Source organism: Echinops telfairi, unplaced genomic scaffold, assembly GCF_000313985.2.
Source record: "Echinops telfairi isolate 266 unplaced genomic scaffold, ASM31398v2 ScPeMD7_7406;HRSCAF=8444, whole genome shotgun sequence".
Classification (NCBI taxonomy): domain Eukaryota; kingdom Metazoa; phylum Chordata; class Mammalia; order Afrosoricida; family Tenrecidae; genus Echinops; species Echinops telfairi.
In genome coordinates, this window is record NW_022111306.1 from 2,399,937 (window position 1) to 2,414,853 (window position 14,917).

The window sequence follows — 14,917 nt, forward strand, 5'->3', positions numbered from 1 at the left end:
AAAAGCACTTTCTTAAGATTTTTGGTGCATATTTCCAGACAGCTCACCTGGACGTTTGTCTGGAACGACTTGCCTCTTGGCTTTCTTGAAGCTGGAATGAGTAATGTGACGTAGCGGAGGCCTGTCTGAGTCTGTCTGTCCTTCTATCCCCCAGAGGGCTTCTTCCAGTTTCTCCAGCAGATGAACAAGCACCTGGAGTATTGAGAGCCAGACACGAGCAACACCGTCATTGGCGCCTGGGTATGTCCACCGTCTTCCCTCATTCCCCTCAGGCCCCCAACCTGGAGTGATGGTCTTGTTAGGCCCCAGCCCATCTCTAAACAAGCATCGCCATTACCTGCAACGATGGGCAGGAGACAGGAACTCCAAGATGCTGGCTCCCCAAGAGCAGCCCCCAAACCAACAAAAGCCCACCCCCCACCCCCTGCAAATGAGTCCATCTTGACTTGTAGTGACCCACTTGGACAGAGTGGAACTGCCCCACAGGGTTTCCAAGATGCCCACAGGGTGCCTTTAGGCAAGCAGACTGCCACATCTTTCTCACCTGCTGAGTGGAGAGTGGGTTTAAACCACAAACCTTCTGATTAGCAGCCAGGAGCTAAACCAGATGCACCAGAATGGCTTCAATCAGCAAACAATAGCAAAAGCACCAAACCCATAGTTGTTGAATCAATGCCCGCTTTTAGAGCCCAGGTGAACAGGATAGAGATGCCCTCTTGATTTTCCCAATGGAAGACAGCCATGTGTCACTATGGGTCGAGCTGATTCAGCGGCACCTAGCAACAATAACAACAATATTATCATTACGGTAGTAGATTATCTTAAATTTCTCCCGTGAAGCATTTGATGAATTCAAATGGCCAATCTTTTGGCTAGCAGCTGAGGGTTTAACCACTAAGGCACCAGGGAAAGTTCTGGGTAAAAGATCTAAATACCAAGGTGAATCAGTTCTTGGGCACTTCATGAGCCTTGAACAACTCACCAAGGGCCATTACACTCTCTCTGAAAACCAACCAAACAAACCAACCCACCTCTGAGACCTGTAGACTTAACAAATGACCATAGGCAGACAGATCCATAGATACAGACTGTTAAATTTGAATTTCAAATAGACCATTATTTTTCATGAATAAATATTCTGGTAAACACATAAATATATACTGTTCAGTTAAATTTGAATTGCATATGAACAACAAATGATTTTTAGTGTAAGTCTTCAACTAAAAGTAAAAATATACTTGCATGCACAGTGGGTATAAAATTAAAAGTGGATTTCAGATAGCAGACGATGCATTGGGATAACTTTAATAAAAAAATAAAGAAATCTCTGTTGTTTATTTGACGTTCAGATTTACCTGGGCATCATGTGTTTTTTTCTGGCAAGTCTCCTGGATCTTGCCTCTTTTATAGAGCAGTCAGCCCACCCCGTTAGGACAAGTAATCACCAGGGCTGGTTTTGTCCAGGGGAAAAGGTATTAGTATCAGCCCTTCACCAAGGGCAGGGGCGATCTGTACATAGACCCAACCTTGGTGAGTTTGAGTGGAAGGCAAACGGGCCTTCCAGGGGGTCAGTTGAGTGTCTCTTGAGCATCCTGTCTTAGCATCTCTGGATGGCTCCTGACCGTGCTTCCAGCAGCCCAGGTGCTCTCCCTGTGCCTCTCCACCTCTCACCAAGACTCACACACCACACTCAAGTCGTGCCCTGGTCAGTGTCTTCTAGGCTCTGTGTCCTCCTTTCCATACTCTTTCCTCCTGACTTCTTCACCGCCTTCTCGTTTTATTAAAATTTTCTATTATTTCTTATCAATGCTTTTGGACTTACCCTTGTATGGGGAGTAAGATCTAAAATAGAAAAACACATAATTCGATCTTTCAATTCATTTTAAATTTTAATTTAAATTCTAGTTTTAATATTTTATTTTTGATTTAGGTTTGTTCTACTTTTCTATTGTGGTTGGTTTGTATTTTATTTTTTAGAGTTTTGGGGTTTTTTTTGCATGTTTTCCTATATAGGTAAATCTAGACAGTACTAACTGGATTAATAGTTTCTTGGGGGGAATGTGGTAGGGGAGGATGGGAAAAAATTGAGAGCTAATGAGTACAAGAAGAAAATGTTCTAAAACTGATTGTGGTGATGACTGTACTTTTCATATGATTCAACTACTGAATTGTACATCTGAATTATATGCCAATAAAACTGTTTAAAAGTTTATGGAAAATTCCCTTCTAATTCCATTTTTCCACAAACTTTTCAAAGCCGTAGTGGATTATGTACTGGACTCCTGATCACAAGGTAGACTTAAAGCTTTGGAAACCCCCAAGGGCACTTTCGTGCCCTAGAGTCACTAGGAGTATGAACACAGGGTAGTGAATTTGGTTTGTACTTTTCAGTTCTCTTATTTTAAGGCAAGAGAACTTAGAACTAGGTGGAGAACTCTGTACCAGAGTATAAAGCCTCATCTTTCTCCCTGAAGATGGTTCATGGATTCAAACTGCTCACCTTGTAGTTAGCAACCCAAAGCCTAACTCATTACTCCAACAGTACTCCTTCACGTGGATAGCGGACAGGGGAAAATAACTAATACAGTAAGTGGGGTGGGGGTGGGAGCCACTAGCACTGTTTAGAAAGTGTTAAGCAGATACAACACAAGGTAAATATTATAAAACATGAATTTATTTACAAACAAAAAATGTACTTAAATAAACTTTTTTAAAGGGGGAAGTCAGCCTTCATTCTTACAAAGAATGTCTATTCCCAAATTTGAAATGGCATGAGCCCACAATACAATTTAAAAAGTCAACTGAACATCTCCATTTTAGAGTAACAAACAGCCTAACAACATATAAAACTTTGCAGAGCATATAAAAGGCTCTTGCAGCCAACATTAAAAGGAAAAAATACACACAAAACATTACAAAATGTTTACGGAGATTGCTTTCAAACAGAATCCTCTTTGAAAAACTACATACTGATTTTCAGATAACCATACGTGGTGGCTGAAGTCACTCTAATGAAAGCAATGCTGTTTACTTCCGTGTGAATTAATACAGTTGAAGACTCCAGGTCTGAGTTGTGCTTACACACATGTATCATGTTCAGGTACTTCGACAAAAACAGGAATGGAAGATAGAGTTGTAGGTAGATGATCCTCTGCCTCTGGAAGGTAACAAATCGACTCAGGTCTTTTTCCTGATTTAGGAAAATAGGAAGTATAATTGTATTCTTCCTGATTTCTTTTCCTAAAATGCTCAAGCTTATTGATCTTCCCCTCAGCCCTGCTGGGACCAGGCTCGAAGGTTGTTAATGAGCAAAAAAGCATGCTTGAAGCACTTAAAACAGTGCCCAGTACAATGCTCTGAGTCTTCAAGTTGTCCCGGTCATCACTCACTGTGTGTGGGAGAAGATTAATTTGAACTATATTATATGAACAAGGTCACAGACAACACAAACACAATTCTTTTTCTTTAACATTTACCTCAGGGTCATAAAATTCAGGAAACATTTTGAATAACATTTTAACAGACGAGATCAACTATAAATTACTTTTTGGTTCAAACCACAACATAAAACTATGCAAATAAAGTTTAATGCCAATAAAAAAAAAAATTCAAGAACACTTAGAAATGTAACACAATATCACCACCTAGTGGACAAAGCATCTACTGATTTACCTTATTTATCCAACCGATCCCTGGCTATGCAAGCATCCAATTTAAAGATAACTCCAATTTGTGCCATTTAAAAGTATGTAAATTTGTCCTCACGTTCAAACAATTGACTCAGCCCCTAATTCACAACAAATTCCTCATCAAACTCACCGTTGATTGCTGTACGTGCTTTTACATCACCGAAAAGGCTGAGTATTCTGTGCACTTAAGTGAACTATTAAATAAGACCCAAATAAAAAACAAACTCACTGCCATTGCGTGGATTCCAAATCAGTGACCACATAACACACACACACACACACGTAGTTGATTCTGATTCACAGCAACCATGTATGTATATTTGTTGTCAGAATATATTCTGACTCCCTTCCAATTTGTATTAAAGACAGTGTTAGGTAACGATCTCAATATGGGAAAAATCGTATTTACTGTTGGTAGCAGGAATAATCTTTTCAAATAAATATTTTCTTTAATATATATAAAATAAAATACACCCATTGCTGTCAATTCCAAATCAAAGTTACTCTCTAGAGCAGGCTAGAACTACCCCTACAATCTCAGGGCTGTAAGCTGGCTGCCAAATCTCTCCTGAAGAGTGCCTGGTTGATTTGAACCGCTGACCTTGCAGTTAGCAGCCAAGTGTTTAACCACTATGCCACTGTGGCTCCATTTCTCTTATGTAAGAGAGAGAAAAATCATATAAAACAAATTAAATGCTTTATTAGCAGTACTCAAAAACATTGTATCAAAAATACTACTTTACTAAATTCTGCATCTTAAATGTTTCCTCAGGATAATAGAATTGAGTAATTTATGTTCAGAAATTTAAAATATATCAAACAGCATACAAATGACTGCAATGTTTCATCTTGACTATCAATCAATGAAAAGAAATTGTGACAAACTTATAAACTTAAAAATCACAGAATGAGAAGCATCATAAAAATCCTTTTACCCCAACTACCTAATGGTTATCTGAATCTCTTCTGGCTTTCCTATTATAAAAACCTCTTTGGGGCCATTCCTCTACAGATTAAAGAACTAGAACTAATTGAAATCTAACTGTTGGTCCTTCCTTAATCTAACTCCAGGCAATACAGAATATATCCAGTCCTTCTTCCAAATTCTTTTCAGATATCATGAGCATTTTTCAAGTCACAGAATCTCTTGTTAAATAATATTTTTCTTGCAAAACAACTATAAACACTCATCTTTCCCATGTGGCTTTGAAGTGTCTAGAATTTCTAAAAATGATTGCAGTCAATACAAAACAATACACGGCATGGTTTGGCCAAAGCACCTATCCATCATTCTACTTCTCTTGATGAAAAGCTTTCAGAGTAAAGATTAGCAGTCAAAAACTCACAGACGTGCATGCTAGTGCGATTTATGGAATATGTGAACTTGGGGGAAGTTACCTGATATACATGCTACTTAGTTTCCTCAACAGTCACATAGATGTCAACATTTACATCTTAGGAATAGAAGTAGGGTCGCGAACTATTTGTAAACCAGCCAATATAATTAAGGTCTAGCCCATTGCAGGATTTCAAAAGTGAAAGTCTTATTGCTACTGTGTTTATCCTTCCAGCCCGTATCCTGTGTATGCCAAACACATACGTATGTGGCTTAATGAAAGTGAAAGTCTTATTGTGTTTATCCTTCCAGCCCGTATCCTGTGTATGCCAAACACAGACGTATGTGGCTTGATGAAAGTGAGTCAACTTAAAGTTTCAGTCAAGGTGACAAACCAATACAATGTTGACATTTTCTCTCTCCGGAAAAATGATACGCTTTCTTTTGGTCTGATAGTGATGGGCTAAGTGAAACTAAATTCAGCAAAAGCTTGTTTTGAAAAAGCACAAGATAAAAACATCATGGCGTTCACAAAACTTCAAGATGTTATGTTAGATTTGTGGATATGCTTATTAAGTATTGCCTCAATGTATTCCTATTTTCTTGTAATTTTCTCACCTCTACAAATTGAAGTGGATTGGAAATATTTACCTTGTCAAGACTTAAATATAAGTATTTTAACTAAAGGATAATTAAAAATTCACTCCCTGCCATCAAGTTAATGCTGATCACAGCAACCCCCTTTGATTTCCCAAGTCTGTAACTGTTTACTGGAGTAGAAAGCCATCTTTCTCCCACGGAGCTGCTGGTGGTTTTGAACTGCCTGCTGACTAAGTGGATCACAGCCCAATACCTAATCACTAAAACACCAAGGCTCCATAAAGAATCATTAATAGTTCTTTTCCTGAAGTAATACAATCCAGCCTAACTGAAATGATACAACATATTTGGATTTATTAGTCTCTTTTACTTTGAATTCATAACCATCAAGGAGTCTATAACTATTATAATTTAATGACTGAAGGTTACTTATTTTTCCTTATTACTAATAAACAATAATATTGAAACCATGTCCTACTATACAACAGCATATTTAATATATTTCTGTATATAAGCATTAATCACTATAGTAAATAATTTTTGTTAACATAAGTTTAGGCAGGATGATTAGGATGACTTTCATTACGAAACACAATTTATTTCCTATAACTTGCTCAGGATTACATGACAGTTTGAAATTTGAATTTTCTCTAGTGTATACACTTCCGTATATACTAAAAACTTCATTCAGCATACCTTTATTCATTATTTATAACACACTTATGAATTTTATGAATATATGGCAGGAGCTGAATATTTTCTGGAGTTTAGACCTGTCAAGTACTGACTAATTAGAATACACTCACATTTCAAATGAGGACCAAAGAGTAAACCACTTGCTTTACTGACAATGGAGCCACACTAAGTATATAAAGCTAACTACCAAGGTGTAATGATTTTTCTACCTATCCACACTTCATAAGACATTTTACATTTTCTACTAGAAAAAAGCTTCACATCTGAATGACTCTTATTTCTTGTTTCACATTTAATAAAGTTATAACTGCTTCGAGGATAATACTCTACAGCCTAGGCAAGACTTTTTATTCCCTCATACTAATATTTTTTTTTAAGTGAGTCTAAAATGATAGTACACTCTTGTGGGACTCTGAATAAAACCCGAGGATCTCCTCTCTTCAAACAATTATAGAGTGAAAATCAAGCCAAATGAGAGTTCAGTAAGTAGAAATACTGGTAAGTTTCTGCATTAAGCTATTTCGATTAAAGTACTTTATGATAGATGAAGTGCATACTAGAAATAACTTTTAAAGGAGAAGAAAGCGGTCAGGCAACTAAAATTATTTCTTTTCAAAATGGCACGCTATGTTTAAGCTCAGGAACATTGTATTATAAAAGATTTCTGGGTATCCACTAAGAAAAATCATAAAAATGTGTCAACATACAGTATGCTACCATCTTACTAATATTAAAGTTAACGTTCTATAGAATTTCACATAGGGTAGAACCAGTTCAAAATTGATTACTGGATCTAAAATAATTTATAGACTAGACCTTTTTATAATACTCTTTAAGTAATCCTTCAGAGACTTCAATTACAATTACTACAAAACTCCATGGTCTTTCTGGCATGTCAATCCCCTTAAAGAAAATAATCACCTTTTAACCAATTATGTCTACTTTTAAAAATTTAATCACATTAAAAATACCCACCAATATGGCACCTGTGACAAATGATCAAAATTTTAAAGGCCAAAAAATGATTGCCTTCCCAGTTTTGTCAAATGGAATGATCAGTTGGTAGAGGACCAATACCAACCAGCTTTCTGGTGAGACGAGATATCTCAGTCGGTGCATCTCTTAAAAGAACTCGTCTGCTAGACAGCTTGAAAGTCTCACCAGCAAACGGTGATCTTCTAAATGCCTACGGAAGTCTAACCCTAACAAGCATCTTCAACTCAAAAGTACTTTTAAGCATCGCTATTTTTCAAAAGTAATCAGTAAGAAACAAATAGCACCCTTTAATTCCTGGCATTGTTGTCTAAAAACACCAGCTATTAAATGTTTAGGTATTTCATGGAAAAACATGGAAGATTTACATGCTTCCCCATAAATTCCGATTTTCTCCAAAACGCCCCTTAAAACAGTGGAGACAGAACACTGAAAATGAATTGGAAGTGATCTCTCCAAAACAGTAGTCTTCAATGTATGAGGTAGAATTGGTTCCTCATTTCTAGCATTACATATCAGAGTTAAGGTGTTTTTCTTCCCATAAACATTCCTAAACATAAAAGCTTTACATTAGCAGTATCAGACAAAAAACTTTTTCCTATATTACATATTTGTTTTTACTTTTGAGGCTCAAACTTCCAATGTGTTAAATTCATGGCAAAAGAATATTAATTAAATGTAAGTACTTCTTTAAAAAGAAAAAAAAACTGGTAAAACATGTAGTCTACAATCATTGTTACGAATAATCAAATAACATTTTCTAAGTATTGAATAGAGTATAACAGTTACTCTGTGTTTGCTAACTCAGAACTATACTTGTACTTTTCACGTACACACAATTTTATATTTACATATACATAATACTTTCCAAATCTATTCATCCTTTAAAACCTTGGGAAAACAATACAAAACTGAGGATGAAATAATCTGTTCAGTTAGAACCACTTTAAAAAAAAGTTTCAACATGTCTTAATTAGATTAAGAATAAATCACATTGACAATTTCACATTTACAAGTCCAAATGATACTTTCTTGTACTGGAATGACAACCTCCCAGGGTGTGGACTCCAGATAACAGACCCACAGTCCCAACCAACACATAGACTCTCCAGGCAGCTGGTCCCTCCTCCACAAAGTAGCCCTAGAGGGTTCCAAGCATCCTTCTACTTTTAACTTTTAAAAACGCATATAACAGAATCAAAGCCAGTTACCTTAAGCTTTATATGACTTCAGAATCAATTTTTAAACCACTCAGGAAAAATGCAGTTTTATTTAAAAGATCTCAGCAAAGAAATTATCTCCTACCAATCTTGTACGGTTTGATCCTAATTGTCCTTCTGTTAAATAGTGGATTAAATAGTGCTCCACACAAAGATTTGCAAATGTGGCCATAAGGCCCGTTGCAGATGTAATTAAGAATTTTGCGATAGGTCATGCTGGGTTAGGATGGGCCCTCTATTCAATGATATTGTAGAGATGAAAAAGTAGACACAGAAACCCAGAGGGAAATGCCACGTGAAGACAAGAGGCAGCGATTACATTGATATCTCTACAAGCCAACAAGGCCAAGAATCACCAGTTACTCCACCAGAAGCTGGAGGAGAAGCATGGATTTCTTCCTCAGTCTCCAGAAGGAACCGGCCCTGCCATCACCTTGATTTCGGACTTCTGGTCTCCAGAGCATAAATTTCTGTTTTATCCGGTCACCTGGGTCCTACTGTTGTCAGTCCTAGGAAGTCCACACAGTAATGTACTCTAGCAACATCAACACTGTATCTTTGGTCATCAAGCATCTCATATTACGAAATAGTGAAAGTGCTTCATCATGTCTAGATTGCAAACACCGCCAGCTCAATTCCTGCATAAACATGAGCTTCGAATTTATTATTATTTATGATCCATGAGCCTATTCTGCCTGATCCCTAAATCTATAAGCACTTAGAAGAATGTGCAACAAAACTTAAATTCTGAAAAAAGTCCACATACTGGACCAACAGACTGGAAGCACCACCAAGACTACTGCCCAAGACACTCTTTCCAACGGAAACGGAAACCGCTCTTGGAGGCTTCCTAGTGCCCAAGTGAGAATGGGCCTGATAAAATAAGTCAGGATAACCCAGGAGTGCGGTGCTCCCTTGAATCATCAACTGTAAGAGACCAAAGTAAAGAGGAGACCATAAAGGGGAGCATGGAAGCTAGATTCCTGGAAATGGAACAATCAGAATGGACTAAGGAGATTGTGAAAATGTAACCAAAGTCACAGAACAATTTATATAAAGATTGTCAAATAAAAACTCGATTTGCTGTGTAAACATTCATCTAAAACATCATTGAAAAAACCGCCTCTATGCACTTATGGAAATGTTAAGCAACATTTCGATCTAAACTACCATCCCGATCATTTGTATATATTCTTCACTTTGTTATTGATTTTTGGACATTCATAAATAAGTTCCATTATGTAGCATATTCAGTTTTCTGAAACTGGTTTTCTTAAATTTGTGTGTATATAAAAAGTTTCCAAGGTTTATATTAACCAGCAGTAGCAGAAGGATATTGCAACTGCAAATAATTTTGTTTTCCTATTATTAGTCAGGCTTGTTTAGCAGGCCTTAAACTTTTTCTGGTTATTACGTAACTTCTTTGGATTTGTTACATATGCTTAAAGCATATGTAAGAAATCTGAGCTGAGGATCACCATTGTGCCTTAAAGAAATTCCAGTTTCTACCTGTTCAGTTGTTTATCCAGGAAATAATCCAAATATCAAGTCTGCTTCCAGAGTTCAAACTCTCAAATTACCACATAAATCTCTGAATGTCATGACTATTTGGCCACTGGAAAGTCTTGTTCAGAAACACATAAAAAGTCAGGAAATTCACAACTGCATAGCAGCCCAGTTCATAAACAAGTCGGGATGTGGGTGGCAAAGGTATGTTAAGCCTATAAATAATATAAGGTAAAATAAAGTAGCGAAATTCCAGCAGTTTCTGAGGAATAGTAACCATACATAAACATATGAAAAACATTACATTCCAGAAAATTGATTTTGATTTCAATGAATCAGCTATACTCCAACCAGCAAATATATACACTGGAACTACCAAATATTTTACAATTTCATATTTTTGAAAAATTCTTTTCCACACATAGAACGTATAATGCCTATTGTCTGCTAGTAAATATTTGTGAGTGTAAGTGAATTTCCAAACTAAGAATAAGGAGACCAAAGTAATTATAAAAAACTGAATTCTACGTTTCCAAACTAAGCAAAGAAAAGTCTTAATTTTACTAAGAGAAAGTAAGTGAGGAAAGGAGAAAAAGAGAGTGAACGAGAAAAAGTAAAATAGCTGAGGAAAATGCAGGCAGGTTTCATGACTACTCCGATCACCGATTACAATCCCGCCATTCACTACGACAAAGGCACAAAAGGCAAGCACTAGCAGGATGTAGGGCCACGTCAAAAGGACAAGCATGCTCAAGTTCTTAAAGGACGTGGAATAGGCTAAAAGAAACTGAAGGAGCTTCCTAAATTCTGAAAGTGGTCCCTTGATAGAGGGCTGCCGCTCTTCCCTCTTCTTCTGTAGCTCGGTTTTCCAGGCTTCTGTTAGCTTCTGGGCAATGACATGCCCTGCACAGAAGACAGTCCAGATGATATTCGTCTGACGGAACATGAAGCCACAAAATCCAAGCAAGGCTGAAGTCTTGTGATTCCCATACAGGCTCATCAAATAGGCAAAAAGAGTGAAAAACAGAGATCCTGCTTCTGTATAATAAAGGAAGTTAAAAAAATAGAGTGTGGGAAATACTGCTAGTGTCAATGTTGACAAAATTCTCTGGATACTTGAGGCAGCCTAGGAGGCAGAGAAAACAAAAACACAAGTTACAATTATTTTACCACAGAAAAAATGCTGTATCTGATGGGTCACTAAAGAGATTAAAAAAAAAAAAGACAACTTGGATTTTATTTAAATAAAATATCCGTATTAATTTTCATATCAGGCTTCACAGAAACAGCAGTATAGAGTTATCAGAGCACTTTCTGGGACATTTTTAGTTTCACCTATCAATTCGGAAGCCACTATAACTTGGATGTGCCAGTGCATCTGCCTACAATCTCATTGAACAGATCCTTCAACAGCCACTGCCTACAAGCCACCGAACAAAGTTCTTTGAGGAACATGAAGATGGAGTTGAATAGGATGCAGTGCAGGTGTTTTCATTTCTCTGAGCTTAAGTTTTAAGACTTTGAATGAGCACACCTTTATTCCATTATCATTATCAATTTCATTTAAGGCTTGTCCATGAGAGATTATATAGCATTCATGATGAAAATACAGGTGTTTCATGAAAATAATGAGCCCACTCTGAAGTTAAATATCTTTGTTAGCCTTTTGGACAGAATATTTCAGAATCTAAGTGTTAGCTCCTCGAACTGCACCTTCCACTGAATCTAACTAGCCAGATCACGCCATGCCAGTCCTTGATTAAAGTTAATGGCTCTCCATCACTTAAGAGGTCAAATCCAATGTCCTCTCCATAACATCCAAAGGCAGTCTATCTACTACCTCTCCTGTCTTAAATCCCTAACTTCATAAATTTTGTAATTCCAATCAGCATTTCTCTCCATCTCTTTGCTCAATGACTGTCCCTTTTTATGGGGTTTTTCCTGTTAGGATTCCTTTACCCTCTACAGTCCTATGCATTCATCAAGAGTCAGCTCAAGTAGCATCTTCACTGTGACGCCTTCCCCAGTATCACTCACTTCCCTCCCTTGGAATCAACTGAAAGTAAAAACTGAACGAGGAAAGGACGTCCCTCATTTAGCTCCATATTCCCTGAGCTGAATAACAACATACTGAACTTATTTGATCCACTAACAAATACTTCCATTAGATTTCACAAAGGGTCCTTAAAGTATATAAATACACACTCTCCTTTTAAAATGGGGTCAGGAATCACTCTAGAACATACACAAATACTAAGTGATAAAGATAATTCTCATGAAGTATCATACGGTAATTGATCCTAATTGTGGACCCAACTGTACATGAGTTTGTAATACATAATTTTGAAGACATACCTTGTTTCTGGGTTGTACCTTGCGGAAAAGCAAATAGAGTAAATAGAAGTTGCCGACACTGAAGAGAAGATTAACAAATCGGAGCATTCCAATGGAGCAGACTACATGTTCAGACCATCCAAAGATCCAATGCGCAGGTTTGACCACTCCAACGGACACCAGGTATAAGCCAGGCAAAGTAGTAATCATGGGATCCCACTTGAAAATGAAAGGATGGCAATGAAACAAAAAGCAAGAGACTGTATTATCTGCATATAACATACCCGCACATACAAAGCACACAGGAAATTAACGTGTAAGGAGTTTGGAGAAACCAAACCTGCATGGTCTGGAGAAACTCTGTATTTAATCCTGTGCCCAACTAGGAACACTGTCATCTTACAGATGACTAAGCTGAGATTCCAAAAATTCCTAAAGTGGCATAATTAGTAAACAGCAGTGCCGAGGTTTAAAAATAAGCCTTTCTCAGACTACAGACTTCATATTTCTAACGATTACTATTTGCAGCCTCACTACATGAGGCCGGATAACAAGCTATTTCTTAAGGAGGTTGGAGAAACCAAACAAGCCTGGTCTGGAGAAACCACGCAATGAGTGGTGTGTGTAAAAAACACAGTAATGATTCTAGGGCTGCAGACCCAAATGTATCAAGTTCAAACTGTCAGGCAGTGTGGAAAGTTCCTGTAGGACACAGACAAGTCCTTGGAAGATCAGACACCTCCATGGAAAAGTGCTGCTTTGATTTTTGCCCCTTCACATACTCTGATTGTTGTCAGCAACCAGTGGGCAACAATCTAAAATCTGTTGTACTTTCCGAGAGTCTGTATTTCAGTGACCCGATAGCGCTGTTGAGTAAGTGCTGGGGTGCTAACCACAAGACTGGCAGTGCAAACCTACTAGCTCTTCCATAGGAGAAAAGTGAAGCTCTCTACTTCCTTGAGGATTGGCAGCCTCAAGGGCACCCTAAAAAGGATTGCTGTAGTCAGTCCCCTCAATGGGGGGACTGTAGTTGTAGTTGTTGGCTTTTGTTTAGTTTAAATGCAGCAATTTTAAAAACTATGGATACATTGGTTACAACACTGAGAGAATAAGGGTTGGATACAGATTCCATTAATAATCCATTAGATATCATTCACCAAGCTAGACATTGTGCCAAACTTTGTATTTTAATCCTGTACTCAACCAGGAATAGTCATATTACAAATGAATAAGCTGAGATTCAGAAAATCCCCAAAGTGGCATAATCAGTAAACAGCAGTGCTGAGGTTTAAAAATAAGCCTTTCTCTGGCTACAGACTTCATATTTCTAACCATTAATATGTGCGGGACAACAAGCTTTTTCTAGCGACAGCCTCTACCGTGTGCTTGGCCCACAAGCACTGCACAGTGTATAACTGTGTCCATGAAGTCAACTACTTCATTGGTTGACAACTGACCCCCCAAATTCCTGAAGACAACCATGTGTGGAAATAGCAATTTGTCATCTCTGCTTGAGGCTGAAGATTCTCACCTAAAGCCACAATCGCCCAGCAATGTCCTGGGCAAATAAACTCCAGGGATGTTTGCTGGTCATTTCCTAGGATCCGCCTCATTGCCTCGAATCCCCAGGCGAGGGGGAAGCAGCAACAACAACAAGACTAGGCTAGATATCCTCAGTTATCAAGAGGGTCAGTGACTCAGTCCCCGACCACTCCTTCCCAGGAGCTCGACTTCCTATTTATCCATTCATTTCACAGAGATGTCATACATCTCTGAGCTGGTGGAGAGGCGGGGAGAGCAAGCCACTGATGGGAAGATGATGCTGGGGGCGTATCTGCCCCCTCGGGCCTGCGCGGGAGCAGGGACAGGTCGGGGATCCCACCTGTGAGAGGGAGAAGTGGCCCTCACAGTAGCGCTGCGCCTGCGGCAGGTGGAAGATCTCGTCCATGTACGGCTCTCGCAGAGCCCGGCTGAAGGCGGAGAAGAGGAGGCAAGAAACTAAGAAGGTGCAGCTCAGGGCAGCCGAGAAATAGTAACCCTCCAGCTGGGCCACTCCTGCCCCCACGGCCATGGCCCAGTCCTCGGGCGCCGGAATCCCCGGCCTGGAAGCTCGAGCTTGTAATTTGGGATCGAAATGGGCGCGCAAGGAGGGACTGGACAAACCCGACTAAATACAGCCGGAAGGCAGAGGATGCTGGGAGAAAGCGGACACCGAACTTCCGGGAAAACCGGCTCTTTGTTTCCGGAGTGACGAGTTTAAGTAACGGACCCGGCCGCTGCGCCGTCAATCACGTCGCTTCGGGCGCGCGGAGTGGTTGGAGCCGCGAGGAGGGGCGGGTCTCGGAGCCGCCTGCGCACGCGCGGGGGAAGCTAGGCGCTGTGTTGTAAAGGCAGCTTCGCCCGCGGTTCCTCGCGGTTTCCGGTTCCGTTCCTCACCAGAAGGGGGCGGTGTTTCTCCGCGCTCATAATCCCCAAAGGCGACACGTGTGTACAGTTCCCTCCAAGGTGTGCCTGTCTTTTCTCAAGTGACAGGGCTTGCTAAC

At 39.0% G+C, this 14,917-nt stretch overlaps 1 protein-coding gene across 1 annotated transcript; it reads right to left on the bottom strand.

The window, feature by feature from the left end:
* Positions 1–2,656: 2,656 nt before the first annotated feature.
* On the bottom strand, positions 2,657–14,529 carry LOC101652477 (ALG10 alpha-1,2-glucosyltransferase). Its single transcript, XM_004700019.4, has 3 exons — positions 14,257–14,529; positions 12,396–12,593; positions 2,657–11,166 (listed from the first exon to the last, which is right to left on the bottom strand). The coding sequence occupies exons 1-3, from the start codon at positions 14,443–14,445 to the stop codon at positions 10,111–10,113; spliced, it is 1,443 nt and encodes a 480-aa protein (XP_004700076.1). The 5' UTR covers positions 14,446–14,529; the 3' UTR covers positions 2,657–10,110.
* Positions 14,530–14,917: the final 388 nt, after the last annotated feature.